This window comes from Bombina bombina, chromosome 6 (genome assembly GCF_027579735.1).
Source record: "Bombina bombina isolate aBomBom1 chromosome 6, aBomBom1.pri, whole genome shotgun sequence".
Lineage (NCBI taxonomy): Eukaryota > Metazoa > Chordata > Amphibia > Anura > Bombinatoridae > Bombina > Bombina bombina.
The window spans coordinates 801,661,950-801,685,391 of NC_069504.1; the positions used below are offsets into that span (position 1 = coordinate 801,661,950).

General features: G+C 39.1%; 1 protein-coding gene across 1 annotated transcript; it reads right to left on the minus strand.

The window, feature by feature from the left end:
* Positions 1–22,074: 22,074 nt before the first annotated feature.
* Positions 22,075–23,029, minus strand: TCIM (transcriptional and immune response regulator). Its single transcript, XM_053716085.1, has one exon. It carries the CDS (start codon positions 22,976–22,978, stop codon positions 22,688–22,690), a length of 291 nt encoding a protein of 96 aa, XP_053572060.1. The 5' UTR covers positions 22,979–23,029; the 3' UTR covers positions 22,075–22,687.
* Between the last annotated feature and the right edge of the window lie 413 nt (positions 23,030–23,442).

Here is a 23,442-nt window from a genome sequence, read left to right on the forward strand (position 1 = left end):
ATCTTTTGGAATGCATTCTTTGTTGCAAACAATATGTAGGACTCACTGGGAGAGATGCTAACTCTAGGATCAGAGAACACCTGTCCACATTGTCACTAGGTAAGGCTGCTACACCTTTGGTGCAGCATTTTGCTACCATGCATGATAAAAGTGTTGACTCCCTTAGATGGTGTATTATTGAGAAGATAGTAACTCCAAAAAGAGGAGGCAATAAAGAACAGATTTTGGCCAAGAGAGAGATGTACTGGATCTTTAAACTGGAGACACGAATCCCCAAAGGTCTTAATTCTAAATATGACCTAATCAATTTTTGGGAATAACCAAATCCAGTACATCTCTCTCATGCTTATATGCTCCTATGCTATGTGGGTAAACTATGATGTTTACCTACAAATATACAATAGAATAACTGCCCATATGTTATACACTACAACCTAGGTTTACAACCGAGTCTATATTGCATTATAATAACTCTAAGTCACATTAAGTGAACAAATTATTAGTGTCACTCAGTTAAAACTGTGTGGGATAAAGTCTGGGCTAAAATAGCCTCAAGAGATATATATAATATTTAGCATATATTTTCATATTAGCTTTATAGTATACTAAGAGGCTTGGGGCCATGCCCACATCCAGTCTTAACACTAATAGAATATTGACAGGTTTTATTGTTCATCTCTATTCTAATTTATATTTCATATTACTTAGGAACATTTAAGATGTATTGAATTTATTTACTATTTCATGGTTTTGAAGTGTCTTGGTGTGTACATTACTAATCATATACTGATATTGTTTAACTGTATCTTTATAGAATTAATGTTTAGTATATGATGAGGCTTATATATATATCGGTATACACCTTACTTTATAATTCGGGCCCCTGTCAATTTCCAACATTGTCTTACGGTTGACAAGTGGAGATAGTATGTTTCCACCAAGATACACATAATTACAACTATGATTTTTTCTATACAACATATAACTGATTTTATCGATTTATGTGTACTTGGTAACAATAGTTGCTCCTGAGTATAAGCCTTGTAACAATTGTATCTGTATTAAGTCCTAATTTATGAGTAAGTGTATTCTGCTTTTTTGCTTTTAATTTGAATTTCTGTTAACCAATGATGTCTTAACACGTAATATATAAGGCAGGGGTTACACCCTACACCTATGGCTATGACTACGGCTAACGCCGAAACGCGTAAGCCAGTTTAGGTAATACACCTACTCTGTCACTCCTGTGTGTTCCTGTATTTTTAATTATTACACAATAAAGGATTGAATTTTAACAACGGACTGTCCGCTCCTTTTGATTAACTCTAATTCAAAAGTGCACAACATTTTAAGACAATTGACCCTGCACTACTGTGTGTTTTACCCTGTACTACAGTGTGTTTAACTTTAAACCCTGTAGAGCACTGCTGGTCCCAAGCAGAAACTGCCGCTGATCCAATCAGCATCGCTAGTCACACAACTCAGATATGTAACTAGCACTGCTGATTGGATCAGAGGGGTTTCCGCTCGGGCAGGCTTAGAATTGACTAGTTACGTATGGGGGTGTTTTTATGATTGTGGTTTATCAAAGTGCTGTAAACGGGCTGTCTTGCTGAAAAAAAATGTCATTCTTTTTCCTTCTTTTTTTTTACATCATCTATTCTATTTTAATGTTATACTACGTGAAGAACTGAACTTTTTTTCTAATGCACCTTCGTATTAGTGTGCGAGTGAAAGCCAGACGTGAGTTTAGGTGAGGGATTTTGCTCAAGAATTAATATTTTACTGTCAGCTTGCACTATGGAAGAATTAAAGCAATACAGATTGCGTTGTAGCGAAGTTTGTGCACCAAAGCGCTATCATATTTACCCTCCACTTGTAATCTAGGCCTATAGGCCCATTTAAGAAAGTTCATACGGAGAAGAACGGACATCTCCGCCCAGCAAAGCGGCTAGCAGGCAGCAATATGCTTCTGACATTTATCATTCATTCATCATCTCCGCCCCCTGTTCATGCGCAACCAATTGAACGCAAGCAGGGGCTGTCAATCATAACTCCGGTCAGACAAGGCCCGGGGGTGGGGTGGATTGAAAAACTCCAGTTAAGAGTTGGCGTAATAGGTTAAGATGAAGTAATCTGAAGCATTTGCAGCTTCTTAAATGAAGCCCTATATGTATAACAAAACACATTGTTAAAGTCAACTCCAGTACAGCAGCGCTCTACTAGAACCTAACTGAACACATCTGGTGAACCAATGACAAGATGCCTATATGTTTAGCCACCTATTGCCATCTAGCTCCCAGTAGTTCAATGGTACTCCTGAGTCTACCTAGGTATGCTTTTCAACATAGGATACAAAGAGAACAAAGTAAATTTGATAAGAAAGGTAAATAAAAAAATTCATGCCGACTGAACCAATAAAGTTTAATTTTGATTTTCATCTCCCTTTTTCAGTTAAACAGACCCTCATCTTCGTATATACTCAGCCAAAACTGATCTCATCATCGCAATTTGAAAGATTATCAGGTCATGTTCAGACAGTGCTGGATTTCTTTTAACAAAATTGTATTGCCTGCCTACAGGCGTTTTCATACAATATTTGGTTTCAGCTAATGTGGCGTGACCTCCTAAGCTTGTTCTGTAAACTGAATGTACAATACTTTTACTGTGTGTTTAAGCAGTGAGAAGCAAATTTAAATAACCGCAGGCCAATCACATCTGGGAGAGAGCTATTTTTAGCTTACAAATAAACACTAAAAAAGGAAAAACAAACAAGATTATAAATATAGCTTAAAATATGCAAAAAAATGTTCTGCATTATCTTTCCTACTGAGGAAGAACTTAATTAACAATTTCACAGATCAGATATGGTAAATGTTGTGTTCTATAGGAAAGAATTATCCCACAGACCCTAAAAATACTAAATCCCAAAATATATTAAACTCCAAAGCACCCAGAATTTCTTAACCCATCAATAGACATAGCACACAGGATTATTGTATTTAATGACACGTCATAGAGAATCATAATATTTCCATGCATTTATATTAAACACATATCATTAAATAGCAATAAAAAGGTCTGTGCAGGTAAATAGTGAAAAATACTTTATGAGCATTTGTTTTGTTTTTCTCTTTGTTTTCTATTATTTGTCAGATATATAGGGGCCGATTTATCAACCCTCTGTCCGACATGATCCGATCAGTGGATCATGTCCGACAGACATTGCTGAATGCGGAGAGCAATGCGCTCTCTCCGCATTCAGCACTGCACCAGCAGCTCTTGTGAACTGCTAATGCAATGCCGCCCCCTGCAGATTCGCGGCCAATCGGGGGGTGTCAATCAACCTGATCGCATTCGATCGGGTTGATTTCCCACAATGTCTGTCCGCCTCCTCAGAGCAGGCGGACAGGTTATGGGGCAGCGGTCTTTAGACTGCTGCTTCATAATTGGTGTTTCTGGCGAGCCCTCAAACACGGGCCCTCAAGCTCCATACGCTATAGCTTTGTTATGAGTTTTATAAAAACAATCCCTTCGCTCCCAAAGGGTGCTATCAAACAGCTCCTGGCAGCCAATGAGTTAAGCCATAAAAACTTGAGATATGCTGAGAACTCTAAAACATAAACTTTTTTGGGACACTACAAACAAAAGCAAACAAGGAGAAGAGAATATAAATGGACAAAAAGCTGCATTAAAGCAATAATAAGTTGGTACAGCATTTTCTTATTGCACTCTTGCTTGTCTATTAGATATGTGCGATTCGGTTTGGTTCGATTCGGAAATTCGGAAAATTCGGCGATTCGGATCGAACCGAATTTCCGAATTAAAATTCTGCCGAATTTTCTGAATCGAACCGAATTAGTTTGAATTGATTCGTAAATTCGGATGGCCATTGGATTACACTAGTATTGTACAGTATGTTAGGTTAACACCTAATATACAGTATAATACTAGTCTAATCCCACCTAACACTTACCGAAATGCCGAATTTCCGAACCGAATCGAATCGAACTGAATCGAACCAAATCCAGCCGAATTTCTTCGAATCCGAATGAATCCAAAACGAATCCGAAACGAATCGATTCAGAATTTTCTGAATTCGAATCGATCCGAACCGAACTTCGAAAAATTCTGAATCGATCCGAACCGAACAAACCGAATTTTTTCGCCATGCACATGTCTATTGTCTATACCTATATTTTTTTACATCAACAAATGGGGTTAAACACATAGGGCCCTACATACTAAATGGTAGGCAGACAAGGGTCCTGATTTGGAAACCTGAACCTGTCCACTTGCTTTTGTGGCAAATGGGCAGCAGACACTATGGGGTAGATTTAACAAGCTGCGAATGCAACCGTTTCAGTGCGATCCTTCAGGCTCGCCGGAATCAAAAGTTAAGAAGCCGACCGCTGCTCCTTAACTCATCCGCAACCTCTGAGGTGGCGGGCAGCAATCATCCCGATCAGATACGATTGGCCACGAACGTGCAGGTGGCGGCATTGCAGAAGCATTTCACCAGAAATGCTTGTGCAATGTTAAATGCTGACAGCGTATGCGATGTTGGCCAGACATGATCCGCAAGTGCGACCAATCACGTGAGAGCTGTCAATTACCCTAAAAAAACATGTTCGGGTGGTTTTACCCTAGCCAACTCAGACATGGCGGAGACGGTAAGATGACTGATGCTTTATACATTGCGGAAAGCAGGTTGCATGGCCTGCTTTCCACAATGCATCATTCGCAACCTAATACATTGAGCCCATAGTTAAAATGCACCCTGTAATGGCAATTACTGCCAGTTCTGAGCTGAACATGGTCAGTGACACTTTATTGGCTTAGTGGCTGTGTTCATTTGTATATCAGTAGTTCACTGACTGTCCAATGCTGAATTTAACTATATGTTTCATGGAGGTTAAAAGCATAATTATAAACAAGCAATAGTGAAATAAGAAAATAATCTAAAACATTCAAGGGAAATTGCAAAAGAAAAATGACATGAACCAAAGGGTTAAACATCAAGATAAAGTCCCATTTGTGAGCCGTAGAGAACTGCTGGTCTTAAGCAGGACACAGCTAGTGAGCCAATCAGCAGTGCCAGTAGTAAAACCCCGACAATCACTGTCTGTGTGCAACTTGGAAGCTGCAATGCTTGTGCAATGATCAAATGGGACTTTATCTTTTGCAAGGGGTTGAACATCGGGTTCTATGGTGAGTACTACAAAAATGACATGTGTTAAGGAATAAGAGCGTGTCATTTTGCACTGCAGTGTCCCTTTAAAGCATTTAGTTATCGTAAATGTATCCCTTTAACAAAAACAGAAAAACTAATTGGATAGGGAGTCTAATACCTAGGCATCAAACGTAAATCTCATTTCTCCTGGTTTAGGCAATATGCACACTAAAATACACCATCTTCTCTTTAGAGCAGTGGTTCTCAACCAAAGTGAGCTCAAGGCCCGGTAAATTTTAGCTAGACATGTCCAGGGCCCGGTAGTTGTATATATGTGTGTGTGTATATATATATATATATATATATATATGTGTGTATATATATATATATATATATATATATATATATATAGTGAGCAGCAGGGGCGGGCTGATCAGCCAAGCAAATAGGACCTGGGCCGAACTACCAGCAAGTAAGGGGGCCCACAAATGGCATCTCCACAGATCCTGGTGCATTCCTTAAGCTGGAGTTTTCAATTGCCCTATCAGTAACTAAGTAAGTAAGTGTGGGTTTAGTGGGGGCCCTGGCGGGGGTCTGTTGTTGTGAGGGCCATGGAGTGTGGGGTCTGGCCCTGGAGGTTGGGTGCCCTTTCTCTGGACCTTAATGTTGGGGGGCCTGGCTCTGGAGGTTGAGGGGCCTGTTGGGGGCAGGTCAGGGAGGCTACCATGTTCATTTGCATAAAATGTAATACATTTTGGTCAGTGTGAGACAGTCTTCCTGGGGCCTTGATTGGTCTCAGTCTGCCCCTGGTGTGCAGTGGGGTAAGAGTGTGCAGTGGGGGCATGACAGGTCGGGGCCCACCAGCAGGGCTATCACGGCCCGGTACTGGGCCACGGCCCGGCTGTTGAGAAACCAGGCTTTAGAGATTTACTGTAATCATATTTGCACTGTGCTAGAATTCCCTCATTTGCATTGTTTCTGCTTAAACCAAATCTCTAGTTGATGTGGAAGTTGGTGATGAAAATCTCTGAAGAAATTCAAAATCTGATGGTCAGTAAACACATTTCTGTTGTGTTGCAGTATGATAACATATCAGACTATTCTAAATAATTTTAAAACAAATTAAAGTGATGGTAAATCCTAGTGTTTGTGAATCGCTAGGATTTACCAGTGCTACAAAGAAAGGGGACTTTTAGTCATGAAGTAATAAAATACTTCATGCTGAAAGTTCCTTTATTTGCCTGTAATTTATGCCATGCTGAGCGCCTCAGGCCTCCTATAATAGAACACAATTTTTTCAATGAGGAGACATTTCCACCTATTAGCCAATAGCTATGCAGCCCAGTTGGTATTATGCTGTATGTCTAGCATGTTATTGGCTAACATCAACTCATTCACAAATAGCGTTCTGTAGTGGGCGGCCTCAGACGCTCAGGGTGGCGTACACTGCATGCAAATAAAATTCCCATTTATTTGTAGCACTGGTAGATTCTAGCGTTTCAAAAACTTTTTTACTGCAATTTTTTAATAGCAAAACTCCACGCTCCACTTACTTTATTTATAGGAGCCAATCTGGGCTTTGGTCTGCGGAAATCAAGGCTAACTGTCAAAATACTAGTATGAAGTACATTGTTTTGCAGTTGTTATCAGCTAAAGCATATTAGTGAAAGATATGTAGCGGATTAGCCTTAAGAAGTCAGCAGGGTGCTTTTTAAATTCTGGGAAATGAGAAAATCCAAAATTCTTTTAGAAAAAAATTACATGAAAAATAAATCAATTATATTGCAAAGTTGTTTCATTAGACATAACTAAACATTTTATATAAAAACATTTAAGGTATTTAATGTCTATTTAAAGGGACAGTCTACACCAGAATTTTTATTGTTTTAAAAGATAGATAATCCTACTTTTTACTTCTGTGATTACCTTGTTTCTAAGCCTCTGCAAACTGCCCCCTTATTTCAGTTCTTTTGACAGACTTGCATTTTAGCCAATCAATGCTGACTCCTAGGTAACTCCACGTGCGTGAGCACAGTGTTATCTATATGACACACAAGAATTAACAACCTCTAGTAGTGAAAAACTGTCAAAATGCATTCAGTTAAGAGGCGGCCTTCAAATCCAGAGAGTGTGACTTCCTTGGTGGTTCTATATTACTATATTGCACCCTGGTCCTGGGATTCTGTGTTAGTGAGAGGGCGCTTTAATATTGAATTTATATATATATATTTACTTACACTCACCGGCAGGACCGTCTTTAACACAGGGCAAAAGGGGCAGCTGCCCAGGGCCCAGTTTCTGTTGAGGGGCCCAAGAGGCCTGAAAAATTTTTTTTTTTTTTTTTTTTTTTTTTATGGTTCATACCAGACTGCTAATTTGACATGGGGAACACACACATTCAGCCCTAATACTGTCACAGTCAAATGTACTCTGCTTATATATTCTTTTTTAAACTATGCCAGACCGTGCCGGTGTCATGTGATATGCCAAGCTATTGCCATGTGTTGTTTTAGATGTGCACTGTGCAGCACTGAATGCTAAGCCCTAACTCAGCATCCAGCCATTCCCACTGCATCATAAAAGGTCCTACTGGGGTTACCACTGTTACCAGGTAACTGCTCTGGTGGTAGGGATTGTTTCTGGGTAGGGCTGACTGTAAGCGCATGCAGCAGAAACTGGAGCGGCAAGCACGTGAGGATTTGAGCATCTGTGCAGCTGCATACACTGCTCTCTTCAGTCTTGAGGCTGTGTGACTCATCTCACACTGTATCCATGCAGCCTTGGACAGACAGCATCCAGTCTGCTGGTTCCCTTAGCCCTGCTCTTTCTGCTGTGGCCCTAAGATCAACTAACTGAAGTTTGTTAGGGTAACAGTGCTTTGTAGAAAGGTGTCAGTGGGAAGAATAAGTGAGTGCACACCCCCCCTCCCCATGCAGCATTGTCTAGTGCAAGGTGAGAGGGAACGTGTTCCTAGCAAAGAAGTGACATGTGCTGCTGTGGCTGATGTATAGTGTCATGCTGATACTTCACACATTAATGTAAGGTTTATTTTTATAGTTTTTGTTTTCTCTCTGTCTCAGATTTTACAGCTTCCCATAGTAGTTCTGCTGTTCTAGTCACTAAACTTATACTGCACCGCCATGCTTCCTCCTCAGTCTTTACCTTGCTTTGCTCCTGTTGGCTGCCCTAAATCTCTTTAACCAGCTAACCTCACACCAGAATCACATTCAAAAGAATATTAGATGAATCCACAGTGGAGGAATTTATATATTTATTTACTTATCAGTAGTGCTTAGGTCCATTTTCACATATTGCAATTTATTTCATTTTTTAAATGATTAGCTAAGCAGTGGATAATCCACCGCTGGGCTAATAATTTAAAAAAAAAATTGATTTAGTTGTTTTTTGGGATGTTGGGGTGGAAAGCGAAATTGCATGGGGGGGGCCCAAGAAAATTTTCGCCCAGGGTCCAGTCAATATTAAAGACGGCCCTGCTCACCGGCCACTTTATTAGGTACACCTGTTTAATTGCTTGGCAACACAAATTGCTAATCAGCCAATCACATAGCAGAAACACAATGCATTTAGGCATCTAGACATGGTTAAGACGACTTGCTGAAGTTCAAACCGAGCATTAGAATGGGGAAGAAAGGGGATTTAAGTGACTTTGAACGTGGCATGGTTTATGGTGCCAGACGGGCTGGTCTGAGTATTTAAAAAAAAATGCTTATCAACTGGGATTTTCACGCACAACCATCTCTAGGGTTTACAGAGAATGGTCATAAAAGAGAAAATATCCAGTGAGCGGCAGTTGTGTGGCTGAAAATGCCTTGTTGATGTCAGAGGTCAGAGGAGAATGGGCAGACTGGTTCGAGATGATAGAAAGGTAACAGTAACTCAAATAACTTGTTACAACCAAGGTATGCAGAATACCATCTCTGAACGCACAACACATTGAACCTTGAAGCAGATGGGCTACAGCAACGGGTGCCACTCCTGTCAGCTAAGAACAGAAAACTGAGGCTAAAATCCGCACAGGCTCACCAAAATTGGACAATAGAAGATTGGAAAAACGTTGCCTGGTCTTCATTTCAGCTGCAACATTCAGATGGTAGAGTCAGAATTTGGCGTAAACAACATGAAAGCATAGATCCATCCTGCCTTGTATCAACGGTTCAGGCTGGTGCTGATGATGTAATGGTGTGGGGGATATTTTCTTGGCACACTTTGGGTCCCTTACTACCAATCGAGCATCGTTTAAACTACACAGCCTACCTGAGTATTGTTGTTGACCATGCCCATCCCTTTATGACTACAGTGTACCCATCTTCTGATGACTACTTCCCGCAGGATAATGCACCATGTCATAAAGCTCAAATCAACTCAAATTGGTTTCTTAAGCATGACAATGAGTTCACTGTACTCCAATGGCCTCCATAGTCAGCAGAACTCAATCCAATAGAGCACCTTTGGGATGTGGTGGAACAGGAGATATATTTATGTGTGTGTGTATGTATGTATGTGTGTATATATATATATATATATATATATTTATAAATGGAGAGAGGAAAAAACAATATATCGTAAGTTCTAGATTTTGTATAAGGTGCAGACCCTGAAAAAAACACATATACATACATATATATGTATATATTAATGTATGTGTGTGTATGTATATAATATATATATTATTTTTGTAAATATTTTATTATATCTTTTCATGTGACAACACTGAAGAAATTACACTTTGCTACAATGTAAAGTAGTGAGTGTACAGCGTGTATAACAGTGTAAATTTGCTGTCCCCTCAAAATAACTCAACACTGTCTCAATCGTCGGCAACAAAAGTGAGTACAACCCTAAGTGGAAATGTCCAAATTGGGTCCAATTATCCATTTTCCCTCCCCGGTGTCATGTGGCTCATTAGTGTTACAAGGTCTCAGGTGTGAATGGGGAGCAGGTGTGTTAAATTTGGTGTTATCGCTCTCACACTCTCTCATACTGGTCACTTGAAGTTCAAAATGGCACCTCATTGCAAAGAACTCTCTGAGGATCTGAAAAAAAGAATTGTTGCTCTACATAAAGATGGCCTAGGCTATAAGAAGATTGCCAAGACCCTGAAACTGAGCTGCAGCACAGTGGGCAAGGCCATACAGCAGTTTCACAGGACAGGTTCCACTCAGAACAGGCCTTGCCATGGTCGACCAAAGAAGTTGAGTGCACGTGCTCAGCGTCAAATCCAGAGGTTGTCTTTGGGAAATAGACGTATGAGTGCTGCCAGCATTGCTGCAGAGGTTGAAGGGGTGGGGGGTCAGCCTGTCAGTGCTCAGACTATACGCCGCACACTGCATCAAATTGGTCTGCATGGCTATTGTCCCAGAAGGAAGCCTCTTCTAAAGATGATGCACAAGAAAGCCAGCAAACAATTGCTGAAGACAAGCAGAATAAGGACATGAAATACTGGAACCATATCCTGTGGTCCGATGAGACCAAGATAAACTTATTTGGTTCATATGGTGTCAAGCGTGTGTGGCGGCAACCAGGTGAGGAGTACAAAGACAAGTGTGTCTTGCCTACAGTCAAGCATGGTGGTGGGAGTGTCATGGTCTGGGCCTGCATGAGTGTTGCCGGCACTAGGGAGCTACAGTTCATTGAGGGAACCATGAATGCCAACATGTACTGTAACATGAGCATGGTCCTCTTCCTTGGGGACTGGGCCGCAGGGCAGTATTCCAACATGATAATTACCCCAAACACACCTCCAAGATGACCACTGCCTTGTTAAAGAAGCTGAGGGTAAAGGTGATGGACTGGCCAAGCATGTCTCCAGACCTAAACCCTATTGAGCATCTGTGGGGCATCCTCAAATGGAAGGTGGGGAAGCGCAAGGTCTCTAACATCCACCAGCTCTGTGATGTTGTCATGGAGGTGTGGAAGAGGACTCCAGTGGCAACCTGTGAAGCTCTGGTGAACTCCATGCCCAAGAGGGTTAAGGCCGTGCCGGAAAATAATGGTGGCCACACAAAATATTGACACTTTGGGGCCCAATTTGGACATTTCCACTTAGGGGTGTACTCACTTTTGATGCCAATGGTTTAGACATTAATGGCTGTGTGTTGAGTTATTTTGAGGGGACAGCAAATTGACCCTGTTATACAGACTGTACACTCACTACTTTATACTGTAGCAATGTGTCACTTCTTCAGTGTTGTCACATAAAAAGATGCAATAAAATATTTACAAAAATGTGAGGGGTGTACTCACTTTTGTGCGGTACTGTATAAATATATATGTGTGTGTGTGTGTGTATGTGTGTATATATATATATATATATATATATATATACACACACACACAGTGTACATACATATATGTATATATATATATATATGTGTATATATAAATATATATATATATACACAACACATATATTTTTATATATATATATATATATGTGTGTGTGTGTATATATATATATATATATATATATATATATATATATATATATATATATATATATATGGACATTAGAAAGATTAGAAAAAATGTAGTTTTACATGGCACAGTTCAGCTTTAGGAAGCCAAGTTGTTTTCAGTAATTAAGTTAATTTTCAATCATAGAACGTGCACTTATTCTGTCTAAGTGTCTTCCATCCTCTATTTTGTACAGTTTCTATAGTGTGTAAAACTTTCCATCATTCGATATCTGTTCTACTTCAGGATGGAAATATTAAAAAGTTGTTGAGAGAAAAACAAAGATGGTAAAGAGAAACAGTCTTAGTGGATTATGGGAAAACGTTTTGCTTTGCTTGTTTTACATGATGAAATCATTCAGCTTATTTACTTCTGCTGAGGCTGCTCCAAGTGTATAACCACCCTTTCAGCGGGAATTTCCAGAATTACCTTAGAAGATCTTCCACCTTGAAAATGCAAATTGTGGCATCTAATTCTAGTCTAATCTTGTGTACAGTTAGTTTCCTGTCATGAATATGAAATATCAGCAAGTATTATATACCCTTTTAAATTTGCATTTAGACTAGGAAGAAAATTAAACTGAATACCCGCGTGTTTATGGTTTAATGTATTGCAGGGAATAAGTCCCACAACTAAGAGTTACTCCACTACACAAATAAGGAGCCGGTAGTATAAGGTCACTAAATAGTTATTACATCTGGGAATATCTGACCCTAATTGCTTAAAACCCCTTAAAAATATGCTAAAGACCTCAATGCAAAGACACCTAAGTGTAACCCCCTGAGACCCATAAATTATATTTAACCCTAAGTACACTAGCTGCAAGGCCCCTGAGATCCCCAGTGTAAATAAACCTAGCTACAATTAAAAGACATTAAACACTAAACATTGTATAAACATAATATTTGAGGTTTTTCTCTGCCTCCCTCTAGTCATGGGTGCCGCCATTTTGAAAGCTAGCTCCAATTGTTATTGGCTCACCCAAGTGTTCAGTTAGAAACCAGCAGTGCATTGTTGCTCCTTCAACAAATGATACCAAAAGAATGAAGCAAATTTGATATTAGAAGTAAACATGAAACCTAAATCATGTAAATGTTGGGGTATCTTTAAGGCACAGTGGGAGTAAAGACATTCAAATATCAGATAAATCAAAGTTATTAACTAAATAAGAGTACAAGAGTACAATATTAAGGGTTAGATTACAAGTGGAGCGCAAAATATTGTTTTTTCAAAAGTGATATTTGTGCTCCACTGAGAAATACCAGCCCACGCAAATGAGACATGGCATGAGAACTGGCGCAGCAAAGGGGGTAAGTCGCACAGCGATGGCAGAAAATTGTAAATATATACAGTATGTATATGACTATATACATATATATTTATGTAATATGTGTATATATACTTATTAACACACACACATTATATATATATATATATATATATATATAAAAAAAAATATATATACAGTATATATATATATATATATATATACACATACACACAGTATATAAAAGTGTGTGTGTGTATATACCACACATCCGCTTATTGCAGTTATTTTATTAAGAAATAAAGATGCCCTAAATGTTTAAAACGAAGATTTTAAATGTTGTAAAAAAATAAGGGAGAAAAATGTTCTAAGAGCAGTTAAACAAGGGAGTTCGGACAAATAAGGGAGAAAACTGTTCTAAGAGCGGGAGTTTGGACAAATAAGGGAGATCGCTGGAAATAAAAGAGGGTTAGCAACAAAATGAGAATTTGAAATGTTTTTAAAACATTTCTTTGTTTACGAATGCTTTGCAGTGCAGATCCTAGTATGTATATATGACACATGTTGTAGTGTCCCTTTGTAGTGTCCCTTTAAGAATAGTATTCACCCCTGCCCATACATGAAATATATGCAGACCTACACGCATTTTGTTAACAAAATATGTTTTATAATGATTTGTTCCTTTCATAGTTTAAATTCCTGTTCTATATTTAGTCAATTAAGCCCTTTCTTTTATGTAACAGCAGATCTATAGTCAATGGAAACTTTAGGAAAGTGGTGATGTCACATATTATGACAGAATGACCCAACCCTGGATTCGGTACAATAGGTGGCCTTTTTTATTTACACTTAGATGGAGACATCCGCGTGTACTAAAGGGGTGGCTGCACTCTGACTGTAATCTGGCTAAATAATGAATAAAGCCAAAATACGTTACATAAAACATGAAACACCTTGTAAATATGACTGGGGCTGTTTTCTAGAGCCTTGCAATAAATGAACATGCTATGTGAGTGTGAAAATGTTATAAATGCAATAACACTGTTTGCTGCATTTGTTTTTCAAAAGCCAAACTCCACTCATCACTTGCCTTATTTAGAAAGGCCAAGTCAGCTTTGTTACTGAAATAGACAAGGCTAACCATTGTAATTTTGTAAAATAGCAATTTTTGCTCATTGAAAACACAGCCCATTGAAATTGGCTGAGCTTGCATCCTTATATCTATTTATCTATACACACAGATGCATCCTTATCTTATCTCTTTGTCTGTTCTCAAAAGCTGATATTTTGAGAGAGCAATTTAATATTTACATGTTATTAATAGCCTTTCTCTCAACCTATTGGGCCGCTGATGATTCTTGTTTACATAGCTTTTCTTTAGAGAATACAAAAGTATACCTATTTCCAGTATAGGTGGTGGTTCTGGCTATTCAAATGACAACATAAAGGTAAAGGAGATATTTATAAAACATTTAAAATACTCCAGCAGGTAAAATGGATCATTGGGAGAACATTTTACAGTGCAATATCCCTTTAATTTTCTGAGTTAAATTACAGGAGGGAAATAAATAATAAAGGATATTTCAAAAGCTGTTTTACATTGCACTATCAACCATTTTATTACAGTCTCAAAATGTTTCATGTTCCTTTAAGATTGTCAGCAAAATTGGGAGGAAAATTCAAAAGTAAACTAGTTGTTCAAAAAGACAGGTATGCTTAAAGCGACACTCAAATCAAAATAAAACTTTCAAGATTCAGAAAGAGCACACAATTTTAAGAATTTTTCCAATTTACTACTTTGCACAGTCTTTTTATAGTCACACTTTTTAAAGCAATAGCTCCTACTGAGCATGTGCACAAGCTCACAGGGTATACGTATACTAGTCTGTGATTGGCTGATGGCTGTCACATGATACAGGGGCTGGCAAATGGGAGAGCAAATAAATTTGCCAGAAAAAAAAAATCTATTGAGTTTTCCATATAGAACATGCATGCTTCAAATTTTACTTTTATATTGGTTTCTTTAAAAAGAAAAATAGAGCAATTTAAATGTTGATAAAGGGGCAATAAGCAAATGTTCTGTGTTAGGGCACTCTCACAAAACAGTTAAATACATAGTTATAGAAGGATATAAAACAGACTGTTTAATTGTTGTAATAAGAAAAAGCACTAAGCAGCAGGTTATACTTAAAGGGACATGATACCCAAATGTTGAAGCACTTCAAAGTGATGCAGCATAGCTGTGAAAAGCTGACTAGAAAATATCACCTGAACATCTCTAGGTAAAAAAGGAAGATATTTTACCTCAAATTTCCTAATTATTTGCATCCCACTGTAAAAAGACTTTAAGCAGCCACTCAGGATACTTGTCCCAGGACTTGCAAGGGAGTGTGCATCACAGCAAAGGCAAAGCATTACCTCAGCACAGCTGATTGTTTTTTTTTATCTTTTCAACTTGCAACTTTACAGCAGCTGAAGTATAACTGTTTACACAGCACTTACTCTACTGAGCGGAAGAAATTTTGAGGTAAAATATCTTCCTTTTTTACATAAAGATGAGGTGAAATTTTCTTGTCAGCTTTTTACATTTATGCTGCATCACTTTCAAGTGATTTAGCATATGAGTATTATGACCCTTTAATATAAATCATTACATTATTCATAATTTTAAAAGGATTTTACACGGGAGTTGTGGTCTTTACAGAAAGGCAAAATAGCAGTTTTTCCTATAAAGTGTTGCTAGGAGACCCCTATCTGCTAGTTGCAATCAGTTTATTGTCCATGTTCACTAGCATTCTTTTGCTGCACAAATCATGTGACAACAGAATCTAAGTTCTGCAATGTCTTTTTTTTTTTTATCTAGCTGTGGCTATGGGCGGACTGATCAGCCAGGCAAATAGGACCTGGACCGAGAGCACAGCATGTCGGGGGGCCCACAAATGGCATCTCCATGGCTCCTGGTCTGCTGCTTACGCTGGGACTGACAGCAGCCCTATCAGTAACTAAGCAGTTAAGTGTAGGTTTAGTGGGGGCCCTAGCCCCAGAGTGGGGCCTTGTGTAGGGTTGCCACCTGTCCCTTAAAATACAGAACACTTATAAGTTACACATTCTGCAGGGTGTGCAGGGAGGAATATGAATAGAGCTGTCCAGAAACACAATACATGTTCCTCCCTGCACACCCTGCAGCATGTGTAACTCATAAGTGTCTAGGAAAACATGGCTGAGGTGGCAACCCTAGCCTTGTGTCTGGATGTGGGGATTGTTGCTGGGGGGGGGCTAGAGTGTGGGTGACCCTGTCAGAGGTCTGTCACTGTGAGTACCATTAAGTGTGGGATCTGGCCTTGGAGGTTGGGGGCCCTGTCTCTGGCCCTTGATGTTGGGGATCCTGGCCCTCGAGGTTGGGGGGCCTGGTAGGGGCAGGACAGTGAGGCTACCATATCAAGTTGCATAAATTTTAATACATTTGGGTCAGTGTGAGAAAGTGGAGGCCGTTCCCTAATTTTTGCCCGGGGTCCTAATTGGTTTTAGTCCGCCCCTAGCTGTAGCATTCCGCTCATTTAGCAAGAAAAGATGTAAGCTGTTTGCTGTATTTTTACACAATCTGTTTCTTTTTATGTTTACTATGGCTTAACATATTTGTTCTATTAACCCCTTAATGACCGAGGACGTGCAGGGTACGTCCTCAAAAAAAAGGCAGTTAATGCCTGAGGACGTACCCTGCACGTCCTCGGTGTGGAAAGCAGCTGGAAGCGATCCTGCTCGCTTCCAGCTGCTTTCCGGTTATTGCAGTGATGCCTCGATATGGAGGCATCCTGCAATAACCTTTTACGGCCATCCGATGCAGAGAGAGCCACTCTGTGGCCCTCTCTGCACCGGACATCGATGGCCGGTTTCGTTGGTGGGTGGGAGCCGACTTGGGAGGCGGGTGGGCGGCCATCGGTGTGCCGCATGACGTCAAGGGGGGCGGGATCGGGGGCGCGATCGTCGGGGGCGCGCACGGGCGCGCGCGCGTGCACGGAGGGTGGCGGGCGGGGCGCGTGCACGGGGCGGGAGCGGGTGGGAACCGCTACACTACGGAAAATGTTTTAATAATTAAGACCTAATCTTGTTTGTGCAAAAGCACAAAAAGTGATCATGGAGGGGTGGGGGGTTGGTTTTGTGTGGGGGGAAGCTACACTACAGAAACTTTTAATAAATGTTAAAAAAAAACATTTTTTTCTTCTAAACTGGGTACTGGCAGACAGCTGCCAGTACCCAAGATGGCGCCCATTAAGTTAGAGTGGGAGGGTTATAGAGCTTTTTAGGGGGGATCAGTGAGGTTGGGGTCTAAGGGGGGATCGTACACATCAGCATATGTAAATATGCTTCTTTTTTTTTTTTTAAAAAAGGGCCAAATACCTTTTATTTTAGTACTGGCAGAGTTTCTGCCAGTACTTAAGATGGCGGGGACAATTGTGGGGTGGGGGAGGGAAGAGAGCTGTTTGGGAGGGATCAGGGGGTCTGATGTTTCAGGTGGGAGGCTGAGCTCTACACTAAATCTAATATTAACCCTGCAAGCTCCCTACAAGCTACCTAATTAACCCCTTCACTGCTAGCCATAATACACGTGTGATGCGCAGCGGCATTTAGCGGCCTTCTAAATACCAAAAAGCAATGCCAAAGCCATATATGTCTGCTATTTCTGAACAAAGGGGATCCCAGAGAAGCATTTACAACCATTTGTGCCATAACTGCACAAGCTGTTTGTAAATTATTTCAGTGAGAAACCTAAAATTGTGAAAAATGTAACTTTTTTTTTTATTTGATCACATTTGGCGGTGAAATGGTGGCATGAAATATACCAAAATGGGCCTAGATCAATACTTGGGGTTGTCTACTACACTACACTAAAGCTAAAATTACCCCAAAAAGCTCCCTACATGCTCCCTAATTAACCCCTACACTGCTGGGCATAATACACGTGTGGTGCGCAGTGGCATTTAGTGGCATTCTAATTACCAAAAAGCAACACCAAAGCCATATAAGTCTGCTATTTATGAACAAAGGGGATCCCAGAGAAGAATTTACAACCATTTGTGCCATATTTGCACAAGCTGTTTGTAAATAATTTCAGTGAGAAACCTAAAGTTTGTGAAAAAATTTGTGAAAAAGTGAACGATTTTTTTTATTTGATCGCATTTGGCGGTGAAATGGTGGCATGAAATATACCAAAATGGGCCTAAATCAATACTTTGGGTTGTCTTCTAAAAAAAAATATACACATGTCAATGGATATTCAGGTATTCCTGAAAGATATCAGTGTTCCAATGTAACTAGCGCTAATTTTGAAAAAAAGTGGTTTGGAAATAGCAAAGTGCTACTTGTATTTATGGCCCTATAACTTGCAAAAAAAGCAAAGAACATGTAAACATTGGGTATTTCTAAACTCAGGACAAAATTTAGAAACTATTTAGCATGGGTGTTTTTTGGTGGTCATAGATGTGTAACAGATTTTTGGGGTCAAAGTTAGAAAAAGTGTGTTTTTTTCCATTTTTTCCTCATATTTTATATTTTTTTTTATAGTAAATTATAAGATATGATGAAAATAATGGTATCTTTAGAAAGTCCATTTAATGGCGAGAAAAACGGTATATAATATGTGTGGGTACAGTAAATGAGTAAGAGGAAAATTACAGCTAAACACAAACACCGCAGAAATGTAAAAATAGCCTTGGTCCCAAACGGACAGAAAATGGAAAAGTGCTGTGGTCATTAAGGGGTTAAAGGAACCCTATTTTATATGCCTTTAAAATGAGTTCACAAGCGGCAGTATGCGTCTGCTTCAGAGTTAGACATAGGTCAATGAGAGATGGCTGCATACATAAGCCTTTTTTGATTGGGTCACTGCCCTGTGTTGAACATATGCCAGTAATAGGTGGCTGCATATAAAAGCCATTTGTGATTGGTTCACTTGCCTGTGCTCAGTTCTGGGTTTGAAGTTTACTGCTCCTTCAGAACTGATGTTAATTAAAGGGACGTGAAACTCTAAATTTTTCTTTCATGATTCATGATTTTTGTTTAAAAGCATACCTAGGAAGGCTCGGGAGCAGCAATGCACTACTGGGAGCTAGCTAGTGACTGGGGGCTACATGTATGCCTCTTGTCATTGGCTCATTGGATATGTTTGACCAAGAAAATTAAACAAATTTGAAAGTATAAGTAAACTAGAAAGTTGTTTAAAATTGTATGCTCTATCCTAAAGGGACAGTAAAGTCAAAATTAAATCTTTCATGCTTCAGATAGAGCACACAATTTTAAACAAGCAATTTAATACTAATTTAGTATCAAATTTGCTTTGTTCTATAGATATCATTTGTTGAAGAGCAAACATAGGTAGACTGATAGGAGCTTAGGAGCATACACGTATGTTTAGCATTCTATGGCTGCAGAGTTTGCAATTTTGTATAACATTGCTATAAACATTGTTGCAAGCACTTCTGCCAAATGGCTAAAGACACGCGCACGCTCCTGAGCTCACCTAGGATTACTCTTTAACAAAGGATCCCTTCTTTCGCTATCCAATTACTTTACTGTGCAATCTAGCCTTCTTTAGTGTTGAGATAAGCTTATACATGTACCAGGCAATTTTGAATTCCGCTGTTGTACTTGTTTTTATCATTTCTATTGGAAATCTATTTCAAACATCAATCATTCTTTCAGTGGCGGAGTGTTTTAGCTTGTTACTTTTGTAAAATATTTCAATCCTCCGCTTTCTTCAATCCCTTAAAGGGATATGAAACTCATTTTTTTTTTCTTTCTTTCATGATTTAGATAGAGCATACAATTTTAAACAACTTTCCAATTTACTTATTTTATCTACTTTGCTTTATTCTCTTGGTATGCTTTGTTGAAAAGCATACATAGGTAGGCTCAGGAGCTGGTGGCTGCACATATATGCCTCTTATTATTGGCTTACCAATGTGTCCAGCTAGCTCCCAGTAGTGCATTGTTGCTTCTTCAAGAAAGGATAGCGTGAGAATGAAGCAAAATTGCTAAAAGAAGTAAATTGGAAAGTTGTTAAATGTATTCTCTATCTGAACCATGAGAGAAAAGTGTTGTCTTACATGTCCCTTTAATATACTTGAAGGTTTCTGACATATCTTTCTAGTAGCCTTTCGTGGAGCAGTTTCTAGTTTTCAGAACTGTGCACAATGTTCAGAATGTGTTTTTATATATATATATATATATATATATATATATATATATATATATATATATATATATATATATAGCACAAATAACTCACTTTTTATGCTCATAACACATTTTCCTATCCCATTGTACAAAGTATTCTACTGGCCTTACCTGCTGTGCATACTGCACTCACCATAGTACCCACTTACGTTATTTCATTGAATCTAAATATAAAGACATGGTCTACATAGTTAAATGGAGAGGGAGTGATAAAAGTATATGTGTGATCAGTACTAGAATGTTAGCAATACCTGTGTGACTGCATTGCATTGCACTGACCTCTCTACAAAAGAACAGTCGATGAAAAATGACAGGGATGCACTAGAGTAGTGTTTCTCAACCGCAGTTCTCAAGTACCCCCAACAGACCAGGTTTTCATTATAGCTGAACCAGTGCACAGGTGAAGTAATCAGCTCATCAGTAACCATGGTTACTAACCCGCTCTCACCCATCAGCTGATTACTTCACCTGTGCACTGATTCAGCTATAATGAAATCCCCGGCCTGTTGGTTTATTTGAGGACCGCGGCTGAGAAACAATGCTCTAGATCCCTGGTTTTCAAACCTGTCCTCAGGCCTCCCCAACAGGCCAGGTTTTCAGTATTACCTTGAATGAGAGTGGGTAAAATAACCATGTTTACTAATGTGCTCCAGTTCAGAAATCTTCAAAATCTGGTCTGTTAGGGAGACCTGAAGACAGGTTTGAAAAATAGAGCACTAGAGGAAAGCCTGAGAGGCGTGGAACAGGGTTGTCCAACATAAAACCTGGGGGCCACACTGAGCCCCTGCCCCAAGTCATTGTATAGTTCTTCTGGTCTTCAGACTGAATACTGCTTGTGTTTAATGGAGAGGGGGGATATTTTTTTGTTGTTCTTTGTACTTGAATAGCATTGTTACTTTAATTGCATAAAATGTGCACTAATGTAGATGAGGAATATTTATTTATTCTTTATTTATAAAGCGCCAACAGATTCCGCAGCGCTGGCCCTGAAAATACAGATGCCTGCATAAAGTTAATATGAAGATACTGGTACCTGTCCAAGCTAAGCAAAATTATTGTTAATTTGAAATTTGTTTACATATTTACACAATGCCTTTATGTATGTATGTGTGCATATATAATGAATATTATTTCAACTTCTATTTCATTCTAAAATCTGCTCACCAGACTTGCAAATGAAAAGACATGGTGGTATCTCACTTAAAAAAAAAAAAGTTTGGAATGGGAAGTAAATATGACAGCTTTATGAAGTTGCATAGATATCAAGCGTATATACTTTTACACAGAAATTTCAGGAGGCACTGCATGTCAGTTGAGGATTGGGAAACGTGAATATTTATATACAGTTCCCGATTTGCTCTGTCTAAGGAAATCTCATTTTACAACTTTTTTTCCAATCACCCCCACCTGGTAGAATTGTAAAGACTGCAAGGAAATCTCTGGTCATCTCTATTTTTAGATTATTTTTATACATGAAACTGCCCACCTCTGTTTTTAACACCACAGATTTTTACTGAGATGATATTTCCTAATTTATAGAATAAGAAAACCTCTGTATTTGAAGCAGCCATCTGCTATTACATTCACTGTAAAAACACATATGTTGTACCACCTAATTCTCTTCACACACTCAGTAAATGTTAAAACCCTTAGAATTGTTCTGCAAAGCTGGTGTTGATGCCATAAACAGTCTAAGTGAATTACTCATATGTGAGTACCCAAACAAAAAATGTCCCTTGGTATTTTCCAGTTATTAAAAGTGATAGATGTCTGAGAACAATATAGGAATTTGAGTGATGTGATGATAAAACAGTAATTAATACAGAATTATGCACCATTAAAAACCTTAATACTAGTAGTATGAAAACATTTTTAAACACAATTTAAATGAATTTTTTTTCTGTAATAAAAAATAAGATACACAGAGTAAGCATATAAATTAATAATATTTATTTAAAAAAAACAACATAGTAAAAGGCAAAATCAATAATTTAGGTAATACGTTTATAACAGCACCAAATATCAGCAAATGAAAGTCATTCTTCGTGGTACAATAAGTTATCAGTCCTGTGTCTCTTTCTCTGTGCTCAGACCCTTTAACACTGCAGAGTCTGTATGTGTCTGCCCTCCAAATACCCTGCAAGGAGGGTGTGCTGGGCACATGTCTCTACCAACACCCTGCACATTCTCTGGATACAGGTGTTTGCATCTTCCAAACAGGCACCTTTTTGTTGATCACCAACTCACAGAGCGACTTTAGGATTGGATTGCAAGCTCTTCACACCAGTCTCTTATATTTGAACATTTCTCCATCTTAAAATTGCATGGCCAGTTATTAAGCCCAGTCTTTTAAGATTTGAGGAATACTCCTCTAGACTTGATACTCAGCTATCCCAGTCCTTTCTGGTAACGTTGGATTTGCCAGTTCTGTGGACCATCCTTGGATTAGATTTCTCCAGTCCAGACAACTCTCTGGGGAGCTTCTTTTTTTTCCTCTTCGCCATACTTGAATTAGATTGCAAGCTCTCTGGAGCAGAATCTCAGATCATCACTTTGAGTGGAAGCTTTTTAAGTTTGAGGAATTGCATAATCTTATCTCTGGTCCTCTGTCTTAGAGCTTGTAATGCTCGGGCTTTCTCCTCATTATCCTGGTCAATACAGAAGATTATTCTGGCTCTGTCTTCTGCTTTTTTGTCACCACTTTTTTTAAACAGCCTTTGCAGGGAGTCTTGATCTACACCCTCAAATATGTTGGCTGTGGCTCTCTTCCGGGAAGCTGTGTCAAAATGGTACCCATGTACAGATGGGCTGACTCTCAGAGAGGTGGACATGGCTATAGTGTCTGTGTATGTTGTTCAGCACCGACTGTATCAGTAACAACAACTGGCTGCTGTGCCTCTGCTACCGCCTGCGTGCGGCCTTTTATGCAGTCTGCGTGCTCAGATTACATCTGACATCACCATGGGAGTGGCTGCAATCCGGGAAGTTAACCCATTCCTGAGGGAGCAAGCACAATCTTTGAAGTTTGTCTTCTTCAAAAGAAACAGGATTAAAGCTTTGATTTAGCAGAGTTGTATTTATCCGTATAGACGTGTGCATGCTCTTATTTGACATTTCTCTATGTTATTTTACCTCTTATTTCTCTGCATGTTATACCTCACTGTTAAACGTTTAAAGGCTGCAGAGCAGGAGACATAGCTGTTATTCATCTGCAGATTTTGCTAACTCAAGTTTCTCTCTTTTTTTGTGTGTGTCCGACTCTGTAATTGGAGTTTACCATCTGCAAGGTTTATAT